Raw genomic sequence first — 21958 nt, forward strand, 5'->3', positions numbered from 1 at the left:
GTCCTACTAATGCAGACCTCTGGGTTTTCTGCCTCTGCGTGGCCACAAACTTAGATTAAGTTGTTGGTGTATGACCCTGTAGCTTCTGACCGGAAGCTACTGAAAACAAATAGCACTGAGAAATAGTTGAATGCAGCAATTATTGTTAAGTATTCGAGAAGGTGCTGTATTTGGTGCATCACACATTTCACTTGTGTTTTTTTAATACTTTTGACCAACGAACACAAATCTAAATTTTTACCACCCAAACAATGATAAATGTAATGAACACCCTTCTTTGGTCCTTGAGTTGCTCAGAACTGCGATTGCTTATTCTCTGGCGTTGTCTGCTCACATTAACATTATAATCACAATATGACCCATTGTGTCACCCTGGACCCTTTTGAACACTTAGTTTGATTTCAAGACCGCAGTCTGTCACCACATCCTCAGGTAGAGTTGCAAAAGGCTCCTGAAATGCCATTAATTATGAAGGTGAGCTTTACATGAGAAAAGCAGAGAAAGGCTCTTGCTTGTATTTCTTTGATCTATTATCTAATAGATTTCTGGGCCCTAATCCTGGGAACCTTTGAAGAGGTCATTTTTTCCTCTTTCCCTCTTTTCCACATATGACATCATGCTGGGGTCGAGTGCTTTTCCTGGGCTACAAATCTTTAGAGATCCCTCATGTAAGAGCGATGGTGGTGGGGGGTGGGGATCAAATCTATGGTGGGTATTTCTGTTTGTTCCTGAATGAATGGTGGCACTGGTTTAATTAGAATTTAAACGCTTTTAATGAAATGTAACAGATTCTTTGTTTTCAAACATCCTTTTTTAGAAAGGCAACAGGGCTTTTAAATGGACTTGCTGATATTGTTTGGCCTCCCCTGTGCAGACACCCATCAGGCTGCCAGGCTATTTAACAGTAGAATGCTGAGTTTAGTGTAGATGGTAAAATATTTGGTTTTAGTTGAAAACTGGCTACTGGCTTTTGAGCCCTACCTGCTGATTACCGTGATCAGGTGTGTCAGTCGGCTTCTCCAGCTGCTGACTGACTGAACACACCTAATGAAGGTAATCAGTAGTTAAGAATTGGAATGCCTGCAGGGCAGTGGACCCCGAGGACCAGGATTGTCCAAACCCTGCAGTAAGCGATTATGTCATCAAGCATTCATCATAGGCCTCAAAAGACAAAGGCTTCAGAGAAACAGGAATCACTTCACATCTTCTGGAATGAGATATGCTCCACTCTTATTAGAGCTTGATCTGCCTATTTCTTTTATGTATGTGTGGGTCTATAGTGTTTTTATACCAGTATATAGTATTGTGTATTTATATGGATGAGTGAGACTTTGATTTTAAGATATAAGAAACATCCTTTTGTGTATTGTTAATTATTTGCAAAAAGTTTATTTAAAATCCCCAAAAAGCATTTTGCCCTAATTAGAAATAGTGGTAAAGGATCCAGAGAGGAGCGTGTGTAACATTGGATCCTGCTTTGTTCGTCACACACTTTGTTGTCGCCTCAGTAAATGGCATGAAAAGTCTTAATGAAATTAACTGCCTGGTAACGTATTTGTATGGATTGTTTTCCTAATGCAGGCATTTGCTTGTGACACCATCGACGTCTTAAGTGAGTTTGGATTTCTCTCCACACTGGGGGCTTTTATCTCCGTTCAATTTGTTTTTGCTCTTTCTTTTTTTTGCCTGCGTGATAGAAACACGCGGCGATAGAGCGGTTTGATCAGCTTTCCACTGCCGCGTTCCAAACAGACATCTTAATTTGTTCCTCTGAGTTCTCTGAGTGATTATTTGCTAAGGCATCATTACACAGTCGTAGCGTCTGTGGAATCAATAGCATTACTTTAGGGCAACTAATGGTTGCAAGATTAGGTTGCCACTATGTGTTTATTCCATTTTTTTGAACAAAGCATGCAATTTAACGCCCACATGTACACATTAGATCCTTTTTTATGTCAGTACTCAGTGTTTTTTTCTGTATCAGGCTGTCAGGAAGCATTACTCTGACCGCCTCTATTGTTACTGATTTTTAAGATTAAAACCAAAAAAATAAATAGAATTCTGGGCCAAGATGAGCGCATGAAGGCCTTTAAAAGTCTTGTCCTGGACAAAGGAATGTTACAGTTTCTCCTGCTCTCCAACACAGAGCCCAGTGGCTTTTATGACAATGTGTGTTTCGCCGTTTAGCAGCGAGCGCTGAGGGTGATCTTGTGAATGCAAATAACCAGCTATCACCTTTTGTGATTCAGCGACAAAGACATCTGACCATTGTATTTCCATCCTGCTTCTGCACCACTTACCCCAAACAAATGCGTGTTGGCAGGATTTGGACGGCACACATTGTGGCGAGTGTTGAAAAGGGAGCATAACTGTCTCTGTTTTGTTTTAGGTTGGTTTGGTCATTTGTGTGATTCAAGTTGCACTGGAAACACTGGCTGAAAGTTTGAGTCCTGGGTTGTCGGGTTGAGCTCATCGCAGCTGTAATATTTGTTTTATATTCGGTTTTGTTACGATCACTGATTATTCTTACATCAGTCTCTGAGGTTTCAACATAAGTGGTTCAATTTTTAACATTTATTGATTGAAATTATTATTTAATATTGTGTTTAGTCTTCAGAATGAAAAGATCTAATTGTGAAATTGGCGATTTCGACTTTTAAATCTGTACATAGTTGGAATATTGTGCAAATGAAACTTTGAAACCAGTTTGCAATTTCTGACATTCCACAGTTTTCAACAGATGGCAATGAGCCAGCAAAATATTTTCTTTGTTCACACATGCCTTATCCTAGGAAAACAAACAGGATGGAAATTGGATCTTTACACATGCATGCAAGCCATTGTGTGTGTGTGTGTGTGTGTGTGTGTGTGTGTGTGTGTGTGTGTGTGTGTGTGTGTGTGCCTGTGCTTTTTCAAAGACAGCTTTTAACACCATGTGATTTTTATAACTACTGTCTTTTTGTTTAATCAGGGTTCGAGGGTGTAATTCCAGAATATCTGTCCATCGCATCCTTCGTACCTGGGTTAGTTACAGACCCAGGAAATGTTCTTGTTTTCGTTTTGATATGGTGGCCGGGGATGGTGATGGGGAGCAGAGAGACAGATAAGATTAAGTCTGTGCTTTTTCAAGTATTACTATTAACATGACTGAGGTTGTTGTTAACAGGAGGGAGAATTTCTTATCAGTAAACAAAAATAAATTCAGACTCCATTCTTCTTTGTCCCTTTTCTGTGGAAAAGAAATTCTACCTTCATAATATCCACCCACTGGCTCAACCAAGTCTTCTGCTGTTTGTATTTAGTGTTTGTTTGACCCCATCAGGACACAACCCCCTTGGCTGATCCTTCATCTGGGAACAAAGCTTATGTTTGCAGTGACATCATAAATGCCTGTGTAGAGAACAGAACAATGACCGATGGATTTAGTACAAGCTGCTGGGCACGGTGACACAGAGGGAGGCAGAAATCTGCCGCCCAGAAACTTCCAGTTTCACACAAAGTTTTCACACAACAAAACTCTTTGGACTTATGCAAATGGTGGTTTCATGGACAGGGGCAGGGAGGAAGCCAGCGCGACTGGGACCGCTGGGTTCTAACGTTAAATGTCTCATGGAGCTTTTTGTCTTTTAGAGGCAGAGATGTGGGGCTCTGCTTTTTGGTCCACCTTGTTTTATTGGCTGCCTGGAATGTGTGGAGGTCTATGGACATCTGCTGTATTAGCATACGCGATTCCTCCCCCCAGCTATGAATCGGCTGGTGGTCTGATAATGTGTCATACTTACTGATATCTGTAAATACAAGCTGCTCTGGGACCTTATCACAAGCTAACGACTGAGATGGGAGCAGGCTTTGTTAAGTCGGGGTTTTTCAATGCAAAAGTTTTCTTCAGTTGCACCACACATGAAATTAGCATTTTATGAATGCCTGCTGCTGCAAATTGTTTTTTTTTTTTTAGTCTGGCTCTCCTGGAGCTTTTTGGTGTGAAAATTCCTTCCAAGTGTTTCTCAGAGTCATTCTCAGTGCGTCTTAGAGTCATTACAGATGCATCCCACCCATGCATGCATACTGGCTGGAGGATTAGCAATTCCTTTGTCAGGATAATTGCATTATTGTGGGTTTTTAAAAAATCAAGTAGGGGGTGTGAGGCCTATGTGTGGACGTACAATCACTTATAGATGAGATTTGTTTTCCTCACATTGAAATGAAATGGTTTCCTTGGGGGTGGCTGATACTTGTTTGGTTGGTTTTGATAATTTATGTTATTTATCTAATTATAATTATAATAATATATCTTTATATGCTCTTTCATGTTATCACAGCCTTGTCATAGATAATTAATGACTTTATGAGTGATGATCCATTTCTCAAAAGTCCCTTCAGGTACATCTATTAAACAAAGCGGGTCTGTGTAACCTAACACCTTTTAGGGAATGCACTCAATCAAGTCTATTGTTTCTGCTCACATACAGTTCCTCCTGTGAGATAAGTACGGCCTGGCTGCAGAGATAACAACAATACCTTAAAAGCATGAATGAGACATTCACTGTCAACGCCTCTGTTTGTCAGATTCCCATGCAGCTCAGTGTTCCAGCTGGAGCCGGTCAACACAGCTGTGGAGGAGAAATGGCAAAGTTGTTGCATGGCTATGCAGCAAAGACTCTCGGTTGTTCTGTCCTGTTTGATATTTCAGACTCCTCAGATTTCTCAGACTATTAGTCAGGGTGTAATGAGGGGAGCCGGTGCCTGAGGTGTGACTCTTTTAGCCATTGTAGGATCTGCACGGGGGAAAACTGGAATGTGAGAAAACCTGCATTTGGAATTTGTTAGTATAAAAGCCAAATATCACCTTTGTGTTTTATTTGCTCCTTTCATGTATTTTGGCTGCATTGATTTCTTTTGGTGGGAGACTGATACGTCCATCTGCTGGTGATGTGGCGCTAATCCTTGACAACTGTGCCCCTGCAGCACTATATCTGTTGCACTGCTGCATATGAGATACAATAGACCCCCCTCCCTTGGCCCTTAAATTTGTTTTAATTAGCCACACAGTGGGGGTGGGGATTGGAAACATGGGGGTGACCAAATCACATGAGCATGATACTAGAAGGCAGACGATGGCAGGCATGTCTGAAACAAACCATCTGTAGCAAAATGGATAAATATGACAATTCAAAAATCTATCAGTAATGCTATGAGTTAACATAGTTTATTAGGCATCATTAGCTATAAGATTTTTAATTACTTTTTGAAATGCAACAACTTGTTCTTCAAAACAGATGTTTCCCATGGTTCTGACAACTGATTCACCAAACCACAAACACAGTTCATGAAGGCATTGCTATGAACATGCACGTGCACAGTTAAATAAGCCACAGACACATGCAACCGCCCGTCCCACCACCCACACGAAGCGTGGCCCACTCGGACCTCCCAGCAGCGCGCTGCCCTGCCATCAAGACGTGACAAGCCACCAAGTTGTTATGCAATCCCAGATAATCATGTGACTCCCGCAGAAATCCAATATCCATGCAGTTGTGCAGGTCATGAATTTGAGGAACTCCTGTGGAATCTCAGCCAAAGTAGCATCAGGGAGAAACAGCTGGAATCTGAAGCAGTGGTAAATAAACAGCAGGATAACACACAGATTATGAAAGTTGGCGCAAAACGTGGCATTTTATTTCAAGGCTCTCACCTCTTTTCCAAATTCAGCTCCCGCAAGTCAAACACACCCATCCCCCTCGTGATCTGCACCTCTCCCTGCCCGACGGGAGGAGGGGACATCTCAGAACATCTGAATGCCTTTTTGACTGAGTGGCCAGAGAGAAATAAGGGCAATTACTGCATTATGCATTCCTTCTCCGAAGAGGATGCTATCGCTGCTCAGCACACGTGGAGCTGCGTCACATCCTCCCAGCTCCCAGGAAAAACTGGAGCCGTTTACAATAAACAGGTGCTCACACATTTAATCACGCATTAAATACTGCAGTGATAGATGTAGAATTGTAAATATCATCTGAAAATGGACTTATTATCAAAAGATATATTTGTTATATTACTACAATAATATAATTTAATTTTAATTTATGTGTTGTTATGTAGTACGTTCTAATAAATATACTGTTTGATTCTTTGAGTAGAAAGTGAAAAATGTAAAGATAAACTTTTTTTTTCCACATTCTTGCTGTGACTCCGCTGTGTGTCCTCAGTGTTGTGTGCCTTCTTTCTACCTGTAGCTTGTGTCCGTACTGATTACGTCGCGCCTCCACCAGTGTTTAATGGAGCCCATCGCCCCCGACCAGTTCCCTCGCCGTTTCCTCTGAAACTGGACACGGCCACTCGTGCATCATCCAGCAGCACCTTTTCTCGGAGTGGACTGAAGCATAGAAGCGGAGCTTTAACACCTCCTTTAAGGAGATAACGAGTGCAGGATGAATTTCCACCTGAGCAGCTGTGTGCCTTTGTCCGCTTCTGCTATGGGGGCTGTCATATGCTCTGTGACTGTTTCAGAGGAGCCTTTGAATGTGGACTGAAACTAAACACATACTTTTACCCATGTGTGAGAAAGTTTCAGGGTATAAAGACAGATGTGACATTGCTCATGTTGTCTAGAACTGCCTGGAAATGTCCTAGAAGTTGTTGCTTTTACAAAAAAGCAATTGTAGAAGCTGTAGTGTAGCCTTTTCTACTTTGTCTTGTCTAAACCTGAGATATTAGCTTAAAACGCCTGTTATCTCACCCCAAATATAACTGTGTCTGCCTCATGTTAACAGGCAGATTCGCTGACAGACAGCAGCCAGTTGAACGTATCTGTGTGATAAGCGTTTCATACACTGGACATTTGGACAGAGACACAGAAAGGTCAACGTCATTGTACCTTTAATGTACTGTGTGCTGACTTAAAGCCATTTACTTGTCACTGAGAGGAAAAGTCGTTAAAATGTGTACGGAAAGGCCTAAAAGTTGTGACTTCTACTTAATATCTATTTTTCGTTAATCTATTCCTATCATACGTTGCTGAAATGAGTTCATATCTCTTTTCAACAACAACTCTAATTTCTGCCCCCACACACAAAGAAACCAAATATGAACTTTTTTTTCTGACTGTAATGGAATACTTGTTAAAAACAGAAGAATGTGCTTTAATTTGTCAAGGAGATCTGAGCTGACAACTTTAGTAAGGTCCACTATAACAACCTCTCAGGGCCCCTGACCTAGGGAGGGAGTGACCCCTGACCTTATTTGGGCCTCTTTTATGAGGACTTTTTTTGGCTCCGGCCAGATGGCTTAACTATCAAAGGGTTTTTTTATGAGAAAAATCTGCAGGCAAGAGCAGAGTAGTATATTTATCTCATTGTGTGGAGGATGAAACCTCTGTAGGTTCCGGTTAGGTGGGTCCTGAATGGGCTGGTTGTGCAGAGCGTTGTGTGTGTGTGATGGTCGTACTGGTCACCAGCTAACATCTGATGAATCCCCAGTTTTACCTTTCCTTTTTTCCAGCTTCACCCAATGCTGTTTTCATAAACAGTATCATTTTTATTTATTTCATATGTGAGATTTTCATGAACTGATTTCACTTTAAGTTTGCTTTTATTAATATTCAAACAACTCTAAATATACACAATTATTTGTTGTTATGATTGCAATACTTGTCTTTTCTCGTCTCTTATCACCAGCTATTGACTCAGTCCTCAGTGTCCAACCAAAGCTAACAGCAGCATCAAACAAGGAAAGAAAGCTATTGATTTTATGTCTTTGCAACTCGAAAGCAGCTGTTTGACAATAGTGGCGACCAGACAGTGGAATTAAACGTGCAACATGTGAAAAGCTTTAATAAATGCTACTGAACCTTGTGTTTTTTGTGGGATTTGTGTGTTTGGGAAAAGAAAAAAAGTGGTATGTCCCAGGTTCACTATAACTCGCCCTGCTCCCACCACACATGTAACAACTTTAGACGGTTTTGCTAAATTCGGTTTCTGGTGAGTATTAATGAAATGTAAAAGAGGAATAGATTCACCATCCAATAAATGTTTACCTTTCCATATGTATGTAATGCACTGCACATTGGTTTGTGTTTACTGTGTGTACTGTATTTGAGCAATTGCCCTGGTAAAAATCCTTCTTAGGTGCATTCACGCACACATGAATAATTAAACAGACTCTCTGAGTAAATTGTATTGTGACTTTTTAAGAATGTCAATAAGTCAGAAATTCTCAAAATCAGAGTTTTGTGAAAAAACCATAGCCATTTTTCTTTTTAGCCCAAATACATGCGAGCCGTCTTTAAACCACCCAACTTGTCGCCTTCCAGGCTGTTTTAATTCTGCCTCTTTTTCTCTTGATAGCACTCAAAGGTCAAGCGAGATCTGAAGTCACTAGGAGCAGTTAAAATAATAGGAGCTGACCATGTGTTTGAGGTTAAAAAAAGCCCCACAGACCCACCCCCCCCAACACACACAAACCCGAAACCAGCCAAACCAGCCTCTGCAGTTTCATTAACAAGATTATAACCTCTTTATAAATATAGATATAATATCTGATAAAATATTTCTGTTCTGAAGTGAACCTGTATTTGTTTTTTAATGTAAGTTTTAAAGGTTGTAATTTGAAAAGAAAATCAGACCATAGATATAAACTCTGAAGCCTTTGCTACAACAACTAAGGCTGATAAAATCTATTATTGATCTATTATTGCTAGTTATTATTATTAGAATAATTCATACACAGCGGCAAATATGTAATGCAAGGAATATTTGACTCCCCTGCTGCTTCTGTGCTGTTTACCTTCCCCTGCAGGGTAACAGCTCGGCATATGTGCACGTGCCCACTTTAAAAAGTCCTAGGTCATACACACACGTTGCTGTCTCCACCCATTTTCATTCACAAAGCGGCTCATGGTGAGCGAGGTGGAGCTAATGCTCACCCCCGTTTGGGTGAATATTGCATGCAGGGAGAGCAGCGTGACCAACTTTTGCTATGAGCTTGTGAGAAAACTGTAACTGTATTTTGTCATTTCGTTAAAAAACAAAGAGCAAAATGTTTATCCGACTTGTGTGTGGTGGATCATGTGCGGTTAGAGTAATGATGGCGGTCCAGTTATTTCCCACGTTTCACTGTAACTCAGCTGAACACCCCTCGGCGCTGGCCGGCCCAGCGTGGAGGTGACCAGAGGCAGCGGCGTTCAACCGGCCCACAGCCGAGGCTTCGGCCCCGGGGTACGACGGCGCTCGAATGGAGCGTTTCCACCAGCCTCTGCAGCCCCCCACTGGGCGTTTGTAAAATGATTTGTTTAATCAATATAGATTGTGTTCCATATCCTGCTCGGACAGAAAGTCTGCTTCGCTCTTCTTCTGCCTGTGAACGCCTCAGTGGTCACAGTGTGTTCAGAGAGAGGCCTCTGTGTGTGTGTCTTTGTGTGAGTGCGATGCCAATACCTGAGCGGACACTATTGACTGAAAGACGACTGGTAATACAAGTTTGGACACTTGATTATTGCGGCTTGGGCTGCATATCTATTTGCTCATCTTGACCTTTTTCTTCCTTTTTTACATTTTTTAAAAGGAAGTCTTGTTAATATTCTATTCGTCTATTTGTGAAATCAGAGACGAAGGTTAAATCTTTCTTCCATCATCAGCTTCAGTCAATGTGCACAGTGAACATAGATAAGGCTAGATCCAACTTTGCATACGCACACGTACAGGGACACAAAAATGACCCTCTGCATTTGACCCGTCCCACTGTTTGCTTTTGTAACCTCGGCTCGGGTCATGAGGGCTTTTTGTCAGACCGTGTCTTTCTTCTCTCGCTTCCTATCAAAGTATCATGCAACTAGAGCCCACTGCATCGCGCCCCCTGGGCAGATGTTAACTGGATTCCTAATTTCATTCTCATTCTCTCTCGCCTGTCAATTGTTGAAAGAAGTGGACGCAACAGATGCGGGGTGGGGGGGGTAGTACACAAGGCCCATCTCACTATTGTTCAGCACAGACGCCATTTCTGTGGTTGCCAGGACGACCAAAATACACGTCCCTGCACAGAATGTATGGGAGATTGACCTTTATTATGTATTATTATAAAGAATAAACCTCCACGGCTGCTGTAAACCTACACTGAGGAGCCCAGAACCCACCGGGCGTCTCCAGACACATTTAATGTCAAACTCTTCCTGTTATAATTCTTATTGTGGTTCTTTTGTGACGTTCTGGTAAAGTTTGTTGCTGTGGATCATGTTAACATTAACGTGTTACGGTGATTAATGTTTCACCAGCACCATTCCAGTCTTTCCATCTGGCCGCACTTTCCATTAAACTTTATCTATCAGTTAGAATAAATAGAGCAGCTGTCCTGCTTATTCTGAAATGATTTCCTACAATGGATATTTTTGTAACAGTGAATTTTGAATTGTGTTTTAAATAGATATTCTTCACCAAAATAGCTGGTGGAACTCTCAGCTGCATTTAACACATGGAAATCACTATTGTATAAGAGGTGCATTGTCATAAGCTAATTAGACGAGAGCACTGATATCCTGCGGCCCCTCTGCTCAACACTTCCCACCCTGTAAATGTTTATGACCCCAGGCCCAGATTGCATCTCACATTTGACGGATGGGCCCCCTGTGGACTCACAGCCTGATAGTGACGACCAGGCTAGCTCCCTAATTTTGCTTTATTGTGTCTTAGAATCTTCTCAAATTTGACATCTTCATCTTAGAAACTGAAAAAAAAGATAAAAACACGTATAATAAATGAATCATTAGTACATTTTCTTATTAAACAGTCTCTAGCTGGGATCCACCTGGTGTTCATCCCTTTAATGTGTGACTGCAGCTCTCCAGGCTTGTTCCACAGACTCATCATACGCGTTTTCACTGCGTGGCTGATTAGAAATGAGAGTGAGAAGTGACACAGTGGGGTTCTCTTCATACAGTGAGGCCTTTCACCCATCACCCCTTCAAACTCCATTGTTTATTTACGGAGGCACTTATAGTCATGCAATAAGAATAGCTTGCCTATTGCTGTGTTTACCCCTACACAGGAACCACTGGGCAATTCTCCATTAAATTGCAGCCATGTGTGGGCTACTGATGTCTCCCCTCACCCGCCCAGCGCCTGCACCCAGAGACACGCACTCACACATATCACTCTGGTTTGAGCTGGATATTCAACATCGCCATTAACAAAGGCCTCTTCAAATCACCTCGCCTTTTATCCGTCACGTGATTACCTGCAACGGAAAGAGGGAATGTGGCAAGAATTAGAATCCAAAAGGGAAGTTTATCAGAAGTAGGAGTTGTTGTGGAATGTTGAGGCACATCATTTCCTTCAAACCCAACCCCCCAAAGCTGTTCCCGTCAACGGTGTGAGACAAGCAGCCGTCGTCTTGTTATCTCTGAAGACGCAGATGTATTTTAAAGACAGAGCCATTTATACTCAGTGTTTCACCCAGGTGTTACAAACATTTCCAGTTCAACTCTTAACATGCAAATAGGCCCGTTAAATGTGATGGGGGTTTGCTGCAGCCATAGAGCTTCAAGTTGGATGGTTTAAAATGTTTTTTTTAAGATTTGAAAGTGAGTCATTTTAAACACCAATCACAAAATGTTTGATTCCAAAATGAGTTCAGTTGAATAGCAGATGTTTGTTAATAATACATTCACTCATCTTTGAAATTAATCAGTTGAATTTTTGCCACTTTATGCAAAATCATGTGGACAAAAATGAGGAGGAATCGAACTTTCTTTCAGTTCGAGCTCCATTTATTAGCTTATACAGAGTGGGATGCTGATGAAACAGTACGTGGCGATCTGTGCTGTTGGCAGCTCGCAGTAGGATTGAAATGGTTTACAAAAGATCAACGTTCAGAGTGGATAAACAATATTGGTACAACAAACATCCAATACCTTTCACCTCAATGCCCTCAGTCTCTATTCTAGGCTGATGTTAGCGGACAAAAGAACCAAATACATGCGTTCATGAAAAGCAGGACATTTGAAAGGGTGTTTGCTGATCAATAATGAAAACAGTCTGACACCATCCTCGCTGGAATTTGCCAGATTGTGTCATGTTTACGTGATAGTGCGATCGCTAAGACAAAAGGAAATGACTGTATACAGTGCAGTGTTTTCATCTGCGCTGACCTTCCCTGAGCATTACTTACTTTTTCTTTAGGGATTAAGTGTTGCATGAAAAAAACTCTCCTTTTGTCCTTTGTGTAAGTTTAATGGCGTTTTTTATGACTGCAAGGCAGGAAATGTTTGAAGGGGCACCTGAAGAAAACCAACAGAGGATCAAGCAATAAAACAGGTTCTAGGAAATGCAGTTGGAAGAAACCCTCATGTCAGCGAGCTAAACACTTGTCAACCATTAAAAGAATATTTGTGGTATTTTATAGAAATAAAGTGGCTGTGCTTATGGGAGCTTACAGTATTCCCTGATTAGTTGCACTGTTCAAAATCATTTGATTTAAGAAACTTCAAATGATCAGAGACAAATACAGTCACTGCTGAACGTACATCATGGCGCTCAAATACAATAAACACGTGGGCAGATTCACATGAAAAGTAACCCAGTGCACAGAGTGAAACTTGGACAGAAAATAAAAGTTAAAAGTTAAAGCAACTACAAGTGAGGCTGTGATGTTGTTGTGTTGTGCATCTTGCTTTATTCACCCTGAGCAGCGTAGCGTTCACACAATGAGCAATCTGGGGTTCAGTGACCATGGACACTTCAAACTGAAGTAGATTTCTTTGATTAGAGTGGGGTTTCTTCGTGTTTCCTGAGGATTTAGAAACCACCCAGTGAACAGACATTTAGAAATGTTTATCACATTGATGTGAAACACTTCGTGCTTCCGCAAGTGGCCTTTCATGTTTTATTGAGCCCTAAAAACAGCATATGTCCAATTCAGAATTCCTCAGTAAGTGTTGGACCGTTGTTTGTTTGTCCGCTGCAAGGTCATTGTAAAGCTGTGGGCAAATGACACATGTGAATTCCTCCTCTCCGAGGAATCCGGGAAAGGCTTATACGTTGAGAGTCCACAGTGAATAAGTGTCCGACGGCCATTTTCAGCCTGCAACATTGTCTTTGATGCGCTAAGGAACAACTCTCAACGTATCGTGTTTGCTTTCTGTGCTCAAGCAACATTTTTTTAAACATTTTATTTATTTTTTGTCCTTATCAATGACAGTAACCAGAACTAAGGACTCTAGCTGCTTACAACATACTCAAACCACATCCATAGACTCCATCTGTGCATCTAGGTTTTTCATATGGGGGTGTTGCTCCAGCATTACTGTATGAGAGTCATTATTAATTAGCTGCTGGCCCTCTAGTTCTCACAACTGCGGCTTTATGACTGTGCACAGTTCGAGCTGTTTAGCTTGAAACGTAGAAGAAACAGCGTATTCAAGCATAGTCTCTTATTGGGGCAATAAACCGTCTAGACAGCACTCCCCTCTCTTTTCACCTTCAGCCAGACCCTTAAAGAGCATTTGTTTATCTGAATATATTGGCTCGTCTTTGTCTCACACTTATCAGCTGTGGCATTATATTACACATGCTGAGGAATTTCAGCCTGAAATACTGCAGCTCGAAGGCCAAGATCATGGATACTGTGATACTTTCTTTAGGTACCGATGTAGAATTAACTTTGTAAATGATTTTCACAACTGAGTTTCAATTTCAATCTATATATTGTTTTTTTGTCCATGAATGCATTATTTAGTTTCATTTTAACTGTGACATTTCAAAACATATAACATTACTTGATATATTCTTTAATTATATTACTTAATTATTATGTTCTGTCTCTTTTGCACTATTGTTTACTGTTTGAGACCCATCTGATTTTATATATTCTACTGATGCTTATCATTATCTTGTACTGTCTTATTGTGTATGAATTCACTGCTGACTAGCATTAGCTAGCTAACATTAAAAGGACCTGCTGTTGTCGTGGACGTGGTCATTGTGGGTACTCTGCAGATACACAACCACATCTGCAACAAGCTGTGACTCACTTGTGTTCTGTAAAATGTGAGCCGTGGCCACTGCCCAGAAGAACACTAGGAGAGACAGCTGGAGTTACAATAATGCTGCAATTGATGTGTGTATAGTAAACTCTTAACTTGAATGATTCCAAATGACCTTTTGTGGAACAGTGCTTATGGATAATTTGATGGGTTGATTTGTTACAAAAAATAAATTCCCAAATGAATCATGTTAGAAAAAGGTGCTTCTTCTACTTCATACTTTTGCAGGAGGAGCTCTGCTATAGTTCGGGTATAGTGACTCAGACCCTGTTGACCTGTTGTAAATTACTCCAGCAGCTTTTAAAAGTACAGCCAGTGTGATTTTGCTGTTAACGGCAGATATTACGTTGGGTTTTTGATTAGCCAATGACCCATTCTGTTGTTCTACTGCAACCGTCCACACCGCTGTTTTGATTATACTGCACAAAACTGTAAAAGGTTTTCCTCCCATGTGCAAATTCAGTACTTCCTGGAAAGCTTTTCTGTGTATAAACTATGCCCACGGGGCAAATATTATTGTGGAACCAAAAAATGAATTTTTTTTTCAAACTTCACATGAACATCCTCTTGTTCCATAAGATGGATGATAACTTTTTTGATTTTCTGACATAACATAACATAACAGTTTGGGGTGTTGAAACTCATATGTCTTTAAACACACCTTAATCTATTGATGAATAAAATATAAAACTGCCCCATGTCATAGATACTCAAACAGAACCTAGAAAGAAGAGATGATTACTTTACCGCTTAATGCAGATGCACTGTACTTGCTGGATAGTAATGAATATATAAAAACTACACAACACTGATGCTGTAAGAAAATACAGTAGAGATTGTTTCCTGGAAGTGATGACCATCATGTATATACACTTTTTACAGTCGATATAAATGAATAAAAGTCTTTTTAAAAGTAATACCAGCGTTTCAGCTAAAGGTTGGACATGACGCTGCCTAGACACGACAGTTTGACCTGATCTTTGCGTGTTCGCGTGTGAAACTGCGCTCCGTGATGAACGCGGAACCGACAGACAGTCGGCTGCTGTTAACCCTGCCTCCACGCCGCCGTCCCTCCGTCCACCCGCGTGGCTCCTCCCGCCCCCTCCCGGCCCTCGGCTCATCAATAGGGAGGGCATTTGAATAATGTGTGAGCGCTTGGACGGCAGCCAATCAGCTGTCAGGGGACAGCGATAAATCGCAATGCATTATTGATAGTAATAATTACGGTGACATGCGCATTTCCACTCGAGGGGGTAATTTTCCAAGCTTAAGAATTTGTCGAGGAAGGGGAAGGGAAAATTGTTTGGAGGCGCTCGCTCCTGATGGTTGCAGCATGTCGAGGCGCAAGCAAAGCAAACCGCAGCACATCAACTCCGACGAGCCCGGTTCCTTAGGAAACGGTAAGTTTGTACGCGACGTCCGACAGCGTGCGTTGCAAAAAAAAATGTAACGTGTACATGAAGTCGCAGATATCAACGTTATGGGCTGGTTTAAACGCCGGGGCTGCTTCTTCCACTGCTCGCCGGTCAACTTGACCTGTTGCTGCTTCTGAGTTGGGCAGAAAGCGTAAAATTGTTAGTTTGAAGTGATTTTCAAGCCGATGCAGGTGTCCGGGAGCGTCGCTTTTAAGTGGCTCATGCTTCGATATGAACTCACCTAGTCGACGAAGTCCGAGCGAACTTGGGCATTGGCGTCGGCGTTAAACGACGAATTTGCGCTCGAATGAGTCCTCGTATGAATTTTTCGTTGCGCTTCAGGTCAAACTGGAGTCGGCGATTCTCTTTGGAGCTGAAGCTTCAGTGAATTTTCGCCTTTTTATACATTGAGTTCATTAGAAAGTTGTGAGCGTTAAAGTCTGTTGTCATTCATAAAGTCGGTTTACAACTAGTCCGGCTAAATATGAAACGACACTTTTGCATATTACTAGTTTATCGTTGCGTACTATTTTTACTTTAAATATAGATACCATTGTTCTCTTGAGGCCAAGTTGTCTTAGTTTTTTTTTAAGTCTTGTATAGTTTTTTTTTAACTAAACGCTTTTTCATAAAAGTGCGATACGTGTTTGCCAAAAGTGACTTTTTAAACAAAGGTGCCCCAAAAACAGTATGAAACGTGACTCTTGTGTAAGCTGACCTAAAGGCAATAAATCCCCCACTTTAATGCTTGACTGTTTCCTTTCGTACATATGTGAAGGTAGGGGGATGGAGAAGGAGCTTTTTTGTGGAGACTGGCGGGGGGGGGGGCGTTTTGGTGTATCGCCATATGTAAGCTCCAACATCTTGGCTTTTTATTGTCATTTAGAAAACCCCGAGGTCGTGCGCTGTTTGCGGAAGCAGCGGTGTATTGTGCATTTGTTGTGCGGCATTTGAAACATTGCCGCGTTTGAGGACAGACGGGCTTTTCAAAGACGAGCGCACATACTTTGTGTAATGTGCAGCGTGACCTCGTGTCATCCACCCCGCTGTAGGTGATTACATGCAGGTCATGCGCCGTCAAGTGGTACACTAGAGAAAATAAACCTATGCTTCATTATGGCCACCATCTTTATTATAAATTTAATCCAGTAAATCGTACATATAAACTAAAGTGTACATTTTGCTGAATTAGACCTTTTTTTGCACTGGAAGCCACCTATCAATAATAATTTTTACTTCATGTAAGTAGCTGAGCCATGTCTGTTTCATTGAATTAGACTGTAATTCTCCTTTCAGCATTTGATGCCTCCAGCGCCTCATGCTGAGCAATTAACAACACTCTTTTTTTTTTTTCTTTGGCCAGATGCAAACAGGTGGTCTGGCCCCTTCGCATTAGCATTTAACAATACACCAGTTGTTAAACGGCCTCTTGGTCTGCAGACGTGTTAAAATGCACACTTGGGAGGCTTAGGAGGCTTTCACAGGCTGCGGAGGTGCTTGATGATAATCAAAATTGGATTAGATTACATTTGGCTCCTGTTTAGCCATTGTGTATACACCTAATCCAGTTTTCTCTCCTGGTTTACATACACTGGGACATCAAATTTAAATAATGCGGTTGGTTGTAAACCAGTATCAGTGTTACTAGGTTTCAGTGTGGGTTTAGTCATGCTTTAACTAAGTGAATGTGGCCTTTTCAATAACACAGTAATTAATTACTCAAACGGTCTTTGTCTTATTAGATCTAGTGATTAGTGATGTCAAAGGTAAATGGTTTCCTTTGTAAACTCTTATTGCTCACCACCCATGTGGTGACTCAATCTGCCCCCATGTCACAATGCCACAAAAATGTTGTAAAGGGGAACAGAATTCATTTGATCTTTGTGATCTATAATATTGCATTGCTGTTGTTTTTTTTTTTGTTGTTTTTTTTATCAAACCTCTCTATATTAAATGTCTTTTATTTTGTGTCTGCTTGTTTTAGGGATTCTTCAAGATGATCCAGCTGAAACAACTGGAAGTGAAGCCAAAAAGCTCAGAGTGGATGACACCAAAGTTTGCAGCAAATGTTGTGCTGAATTTTTTGATGAAGCAGATTTTTTTGAGCATGAGCGGAACTGCACAAAAAGTGAACAAGTAGTCATCATGAAAGACCTAGATGGCAATGAGTTACCTGAGGAATATTCACAAGGGTCCCCTGATGGCCTTACTATTGACCATGATGACCAATCCAGCAGTCATTCCCAATCGAATGTCCATGCAGACCACATGGAAAGGCCAGAGGAAGATGACTCGGGCCAGCTGGTAGAGATGTCTTCCAACCCAGAAATGACTTTGCATCCCACACCGAAGTTGCAGAATTCAAATGTCACCCTTGGACCCATGGCTGACACTAAAGTCGCTGTCTCCCAACATGCTTCAGAGAGCGCATCAGTGACTTCGCCGCAGGAGGTTTTGCAGGCCATACCAATGATTTTAGAACAGCTGGTGTTCCTTCAGCAGCAACAGCTACAGCAAATCCAGCTCACGGAACAAATCAGAATCCAAGTAGCCATGATGACTCCACAGAGTCTGCAGTCATCACCTGGGGCAGCAATGGATCCTCTGAAAGCCCTTGGCGCACATCTGTCTCAACAGCTGTCTGCTGCAGCAGCTCTTATTGGAAAAAGGACCAATCAGAGCCTTTCTGTGGAGGCGTTAAAGCAAGGTAAACTGCCTCTTGTCACATCCATTCCTGCTTCTGGAGAGCTGGCTTCTGTCAACTCTAAAACAGACATTGTGAAGGGCATTCCAGATCTGGCCAGTCGTTTACCAGCACTACTGCCCCAGTCAACAGGTGTTATTGGTTTCAATGGTATCGCAGCAGGAATTGAGTCCTCAAAAAAAGTTAAGACGAAGATCCTAAACCTCCCACCAGAATCCAAAAACTGTGACTTACTGTACAAACACAAGTGCAAGTACTGTGGCAAGACCTTTGGCAATGACAGTGCTCTTCAGATTCACCTGCGTTCTCACACTGGCGAGAGGCCCTTCAAGTGTAACATCTGTGGAAACCGTTTCACAACCAAAGGAAACCTGAAGGTGCATTTCCAGCGGCATAAAGACAAGTATCCAAATATCAGCATGAACCCTCACCCTGTGCCAGAACACCTTGACAGTATTCCCACTACTAGTGGAATTCCTTTCGGCATGTCCATTCCTATGGAAGAGTCAAACATGACTGAATTTAAACCTGTTGGGTTGGGTCCTGGTGCTGGATTTCACCATTCACCCATACCAGGATTCAAGGCAACCTATGGAGGAGACCCATTTTCCCAGAGACCATCGACAAGTGATGGTTCCCCAACTATTTCCTCTGTGTTTTCCCAAGAGATGGGGCTTGAGCAGAATCAGCAAGATGCTAAAGAGCTGCTTGGAACACTACATCATATGAATGGTACTGCCATTTTGGGAGAACAGAGCTCAGGAACAGCAAAACTTCAGCAGATGGTGGACGGCTTGGAAAAGCGGACCAGTGACCCCAATGAGTGTGTAATCTGCCATAGGGTGCTCAGTTGCCAGAGCTCACTCAAGATGCATTATCGCACCCACACGGGCGAAAGACCCTACAAATGCAAGATTTGTGGTCGTGCCTTCTCCACCAAAGGTAACCTCAAGGCGCATTATGGAGTGCACAGAGCAAACACCGCTCTCAAAATGCAACACTCATGCCCCATCTGCCAAAAGAAGTTCACCAATGCCGTAGTCCTGCAGCAGCACATAAGAATGCATATGGGTGGACAAATTCCCAACACACCAATCTCTGAAAACCAGTTTGAGGCAGTGGAGCAGTCAGTGCCAGAGGACAAACATCATATTGATACTAATGGTTTTGAAGAAAGCATGGAGGATAACGAGACAGAGCTGAAGTCTGAGAAACTTAATGAGTCAAATGAAGAGTTGCAGAAGAACTCAACCCCCCCTGTGGTTTCTAGCCTGGATGTGTTGAAAAATCTCACCTCTTCTCTTACAATAAAACGAGAGAACAGCACCACTTCAGAGAGTGAGGGGGCATCCAAAGAATCCCTGCCGGCTCCTAAGGACCAGGACTATCAGAATGGCTGCAGTCCTACGGTTTCTGACTCGACCATGTCATTTCAGTCATCATCACCAGTAAACATTAGTGGCAAGTCTTCTGAGGTGGCAGATGAGTTTGTTTCCGGTGGGTCAAAAGAGTGCGACAGCGGTGCTCAAGATGGCACAGAGTCAAGTGGAGCCCTTGATCTCACCGCATCAAGCAGCTTCACCCCCAAGGCGATAAAAGAAGAACCTGGCATACCATTCACAAATGGAGACTATGGTGAGCTGATTAAAGTGCACTTTAAGTATTTCAGCTTATTGAGTGTATTAGACTCTGACCTTCTAACTTCTTCCCTCACCAACAGTGCCAAGCAACATCCCCTTCATGAGGATACCATCAAGTCTGGCCAATCTGGAAATGAAGATTCCTCCTGAGACTCCTCTGGGCCCTGCTGGTTTGTTCAGCTCCCATTTGCCCCAGGGAACGGTTCTGTCTTCCTCCCTCTCCTCTGCACCACGGCGATCAACCAAACAGCACGTTTGCACCGTCTGCAGCAAGACCTTCTCGTCTGCCAGTGCCTTACAGATCCACGAGCGCACACACACGGGGGAGAAGCCATATGCGTGCAACATCTGCGGCAGAGCTTTCACCACAAAGGGAAATCTAAAGGTAAGTTTTTGTTTTACTTCAGCTTCTTATCCAGCATTTTGATGACATTTTAATTAACTGTATGCCTTACGTTTTTAGGTGCATATTGGCACCCACATGTGGAACAATACATCCCGACGTGGCCAACGACTGTCTCTGGAGAACCCCATGGCAGTGATGGCCATGAATTCTGATGCCAAGATGTTGCCAGAGATTTTGCAGGCCCCCAAAGAACTTGCCGCTCCACAAATGAACTTTGACCCGTCTCTGTGGAACCAGTACTTCAGCGGAGGCCTTACCATGAAGACGAATGAAATTTCTGTCATCCAGGGCGGAGGTATCCCACTCCCTGGGAGCCCAGCTAGCGGGCCTCTGATCGGCTCCACAGGAGGCCTCATGAAAATCGATGGCTCCCACTCCGGCTTGCCGGCCACCATGGCAGAAATGGATAAGAATGGTTCAGTCAGTGTGCCAAAGTCACACTTTCCACATTTCATGGAGGAGGGTAAAATTGCGGTTAATTAGTCATCAGTTTGTTTGAAGATCTTTAAGAATGAGGTACAATCAACATTAAATTGAAATCTTGTAGAATTCTGCATCGAGTGTCCCTTTTTTTTTTTTTTTTCTTCTGTCTCTTCGCCCAGTAAATGTGTCATCAACTCCTGACCTGGATGATTTTCAAGTGTTATTTTTAGTTGGAACCACTGTAGCTGTGTTTTTATTTAATAAAAATATATGCGGGTATTTTTTGGCTTGCTGTCTATACAGAACTATGAATGTATAACTTACTTGAAACTGCTTTAATTCAATTTGTTGCCTTGATTTTTTTTTTTTTTTTTTTAGGCTTGGAAATGTTTCAGTGCTCGATTTTTAAGGAGTGTCTTGTGTGCGACATGTTGTTTTATAATATACATCTTTATAGTTAGTGGTTAATGTCATTAGCATTTTCCATTTTGATAGAAGACAGGTAGATTATTCCGTTGTCTTGTCTATTAAATTAAGGTGCCATGTTTCAGCATTAGACTATATTCTTGGTTGTGTCAGTAAGATGCTGTCTTCTAGTACCATTAAGTTATGAAGGTTCTAAATAATGTATATCATTTTCATCAGTTTACAAAAGTTGAGTGTTTTGTGTTTTCTTTATATAGATTTATATATTCACTACTTATACAGATTCTAGTTTGGTTGGCTGAGTTCTGAAGGCTGTTCTGTGTTCTCACGCCTGCACACATTTGTCACAGTTTAATTGTGTTTCTTGTCGATTAATTCAACACAGTTTTAAAAGGCTAAGGAGGAGAAAGGGCAGATTAAGAAATAGCACATTTCCGCTCCCAGCTCAATTTAAGGGAAACATTTTGCTCTAAGTTGTGTCATAACTGTCCAAATGATCCTGTAAACTTGTTGCATCTTTAATTTATTGAATACACAAGTGCTTGAGTCCAGGGGGTTGGTTTCTACCTCATTTACAATTTAGTTGTCCTCCACATCCTCCTACCCTCAATGCAATGCACAGACTGTTTACTTTACTCTCTCATTCATTTTCAAACATGTGATAATTTTTTTTGTCACCCTCAACCTGCTGAGTTGAACAGTAATGAATGTATCACTGGACACTTTACACAACTCAATGATCCAAGTACTTTGTAGTCCCTTGCTGTACATTCCTTATCGATATGCAGTTGCCAAGTGGTGCCTTTCTTGTGCAAACATGTTACACCTGCTTTCAGGTTGTTCTCTACAAGTAATGTTGAGGCAGTTTGGCCAGTTTTGGTTTACAGTGTAAATGTTTTGTTGTCCAAATGTTTT

General features: G+C 41.9%; 1 protein-coding gene across 1 annotated transcript; it reads left to right on the forward strand.

The window, feature by feature from the left end:
- Positions 1 to 15221: 15221 nt before the first annotated feature.
- Positions 15222 to 20748, forward strand: sall4 (spalt-like transcription factor 4). The gene is made up of 4 exons (XM_029157138.3): positions 15222 to 15429; positions 17429 to 19783; positions 19869 to 20173; positions 20252 to 20748. Exons 1-4 carry the CDS (start codon positions 15261 to 15263, stop codon positions 20675 to 20677), a joined length of 3255 nt encoding a protein of 1084 aa, XP_029012971.1. The 5' UTR covers positions 15222 to 15260; the 3' UTR covers positions 20678 to 20748.
- The last annotated feature ends 1210 nt before the right edge of the window (positions 20749 to 21958 follow it).

The sequence above is a fragment of the Betta splendens genome, chromosome 7 (assembly GCF_900634795.4).
Source record: "Betta splendens chromosome 7, fBetSpl5.4, whole genome shotgun sequence".
Classification (NCBI taxonomy): domain Eukaryota; kingdom Metazoa; phylum Chordata; class Actinopteri; order Anabantiformes; family Osphronemidae; genus Betta; species Betta splendens.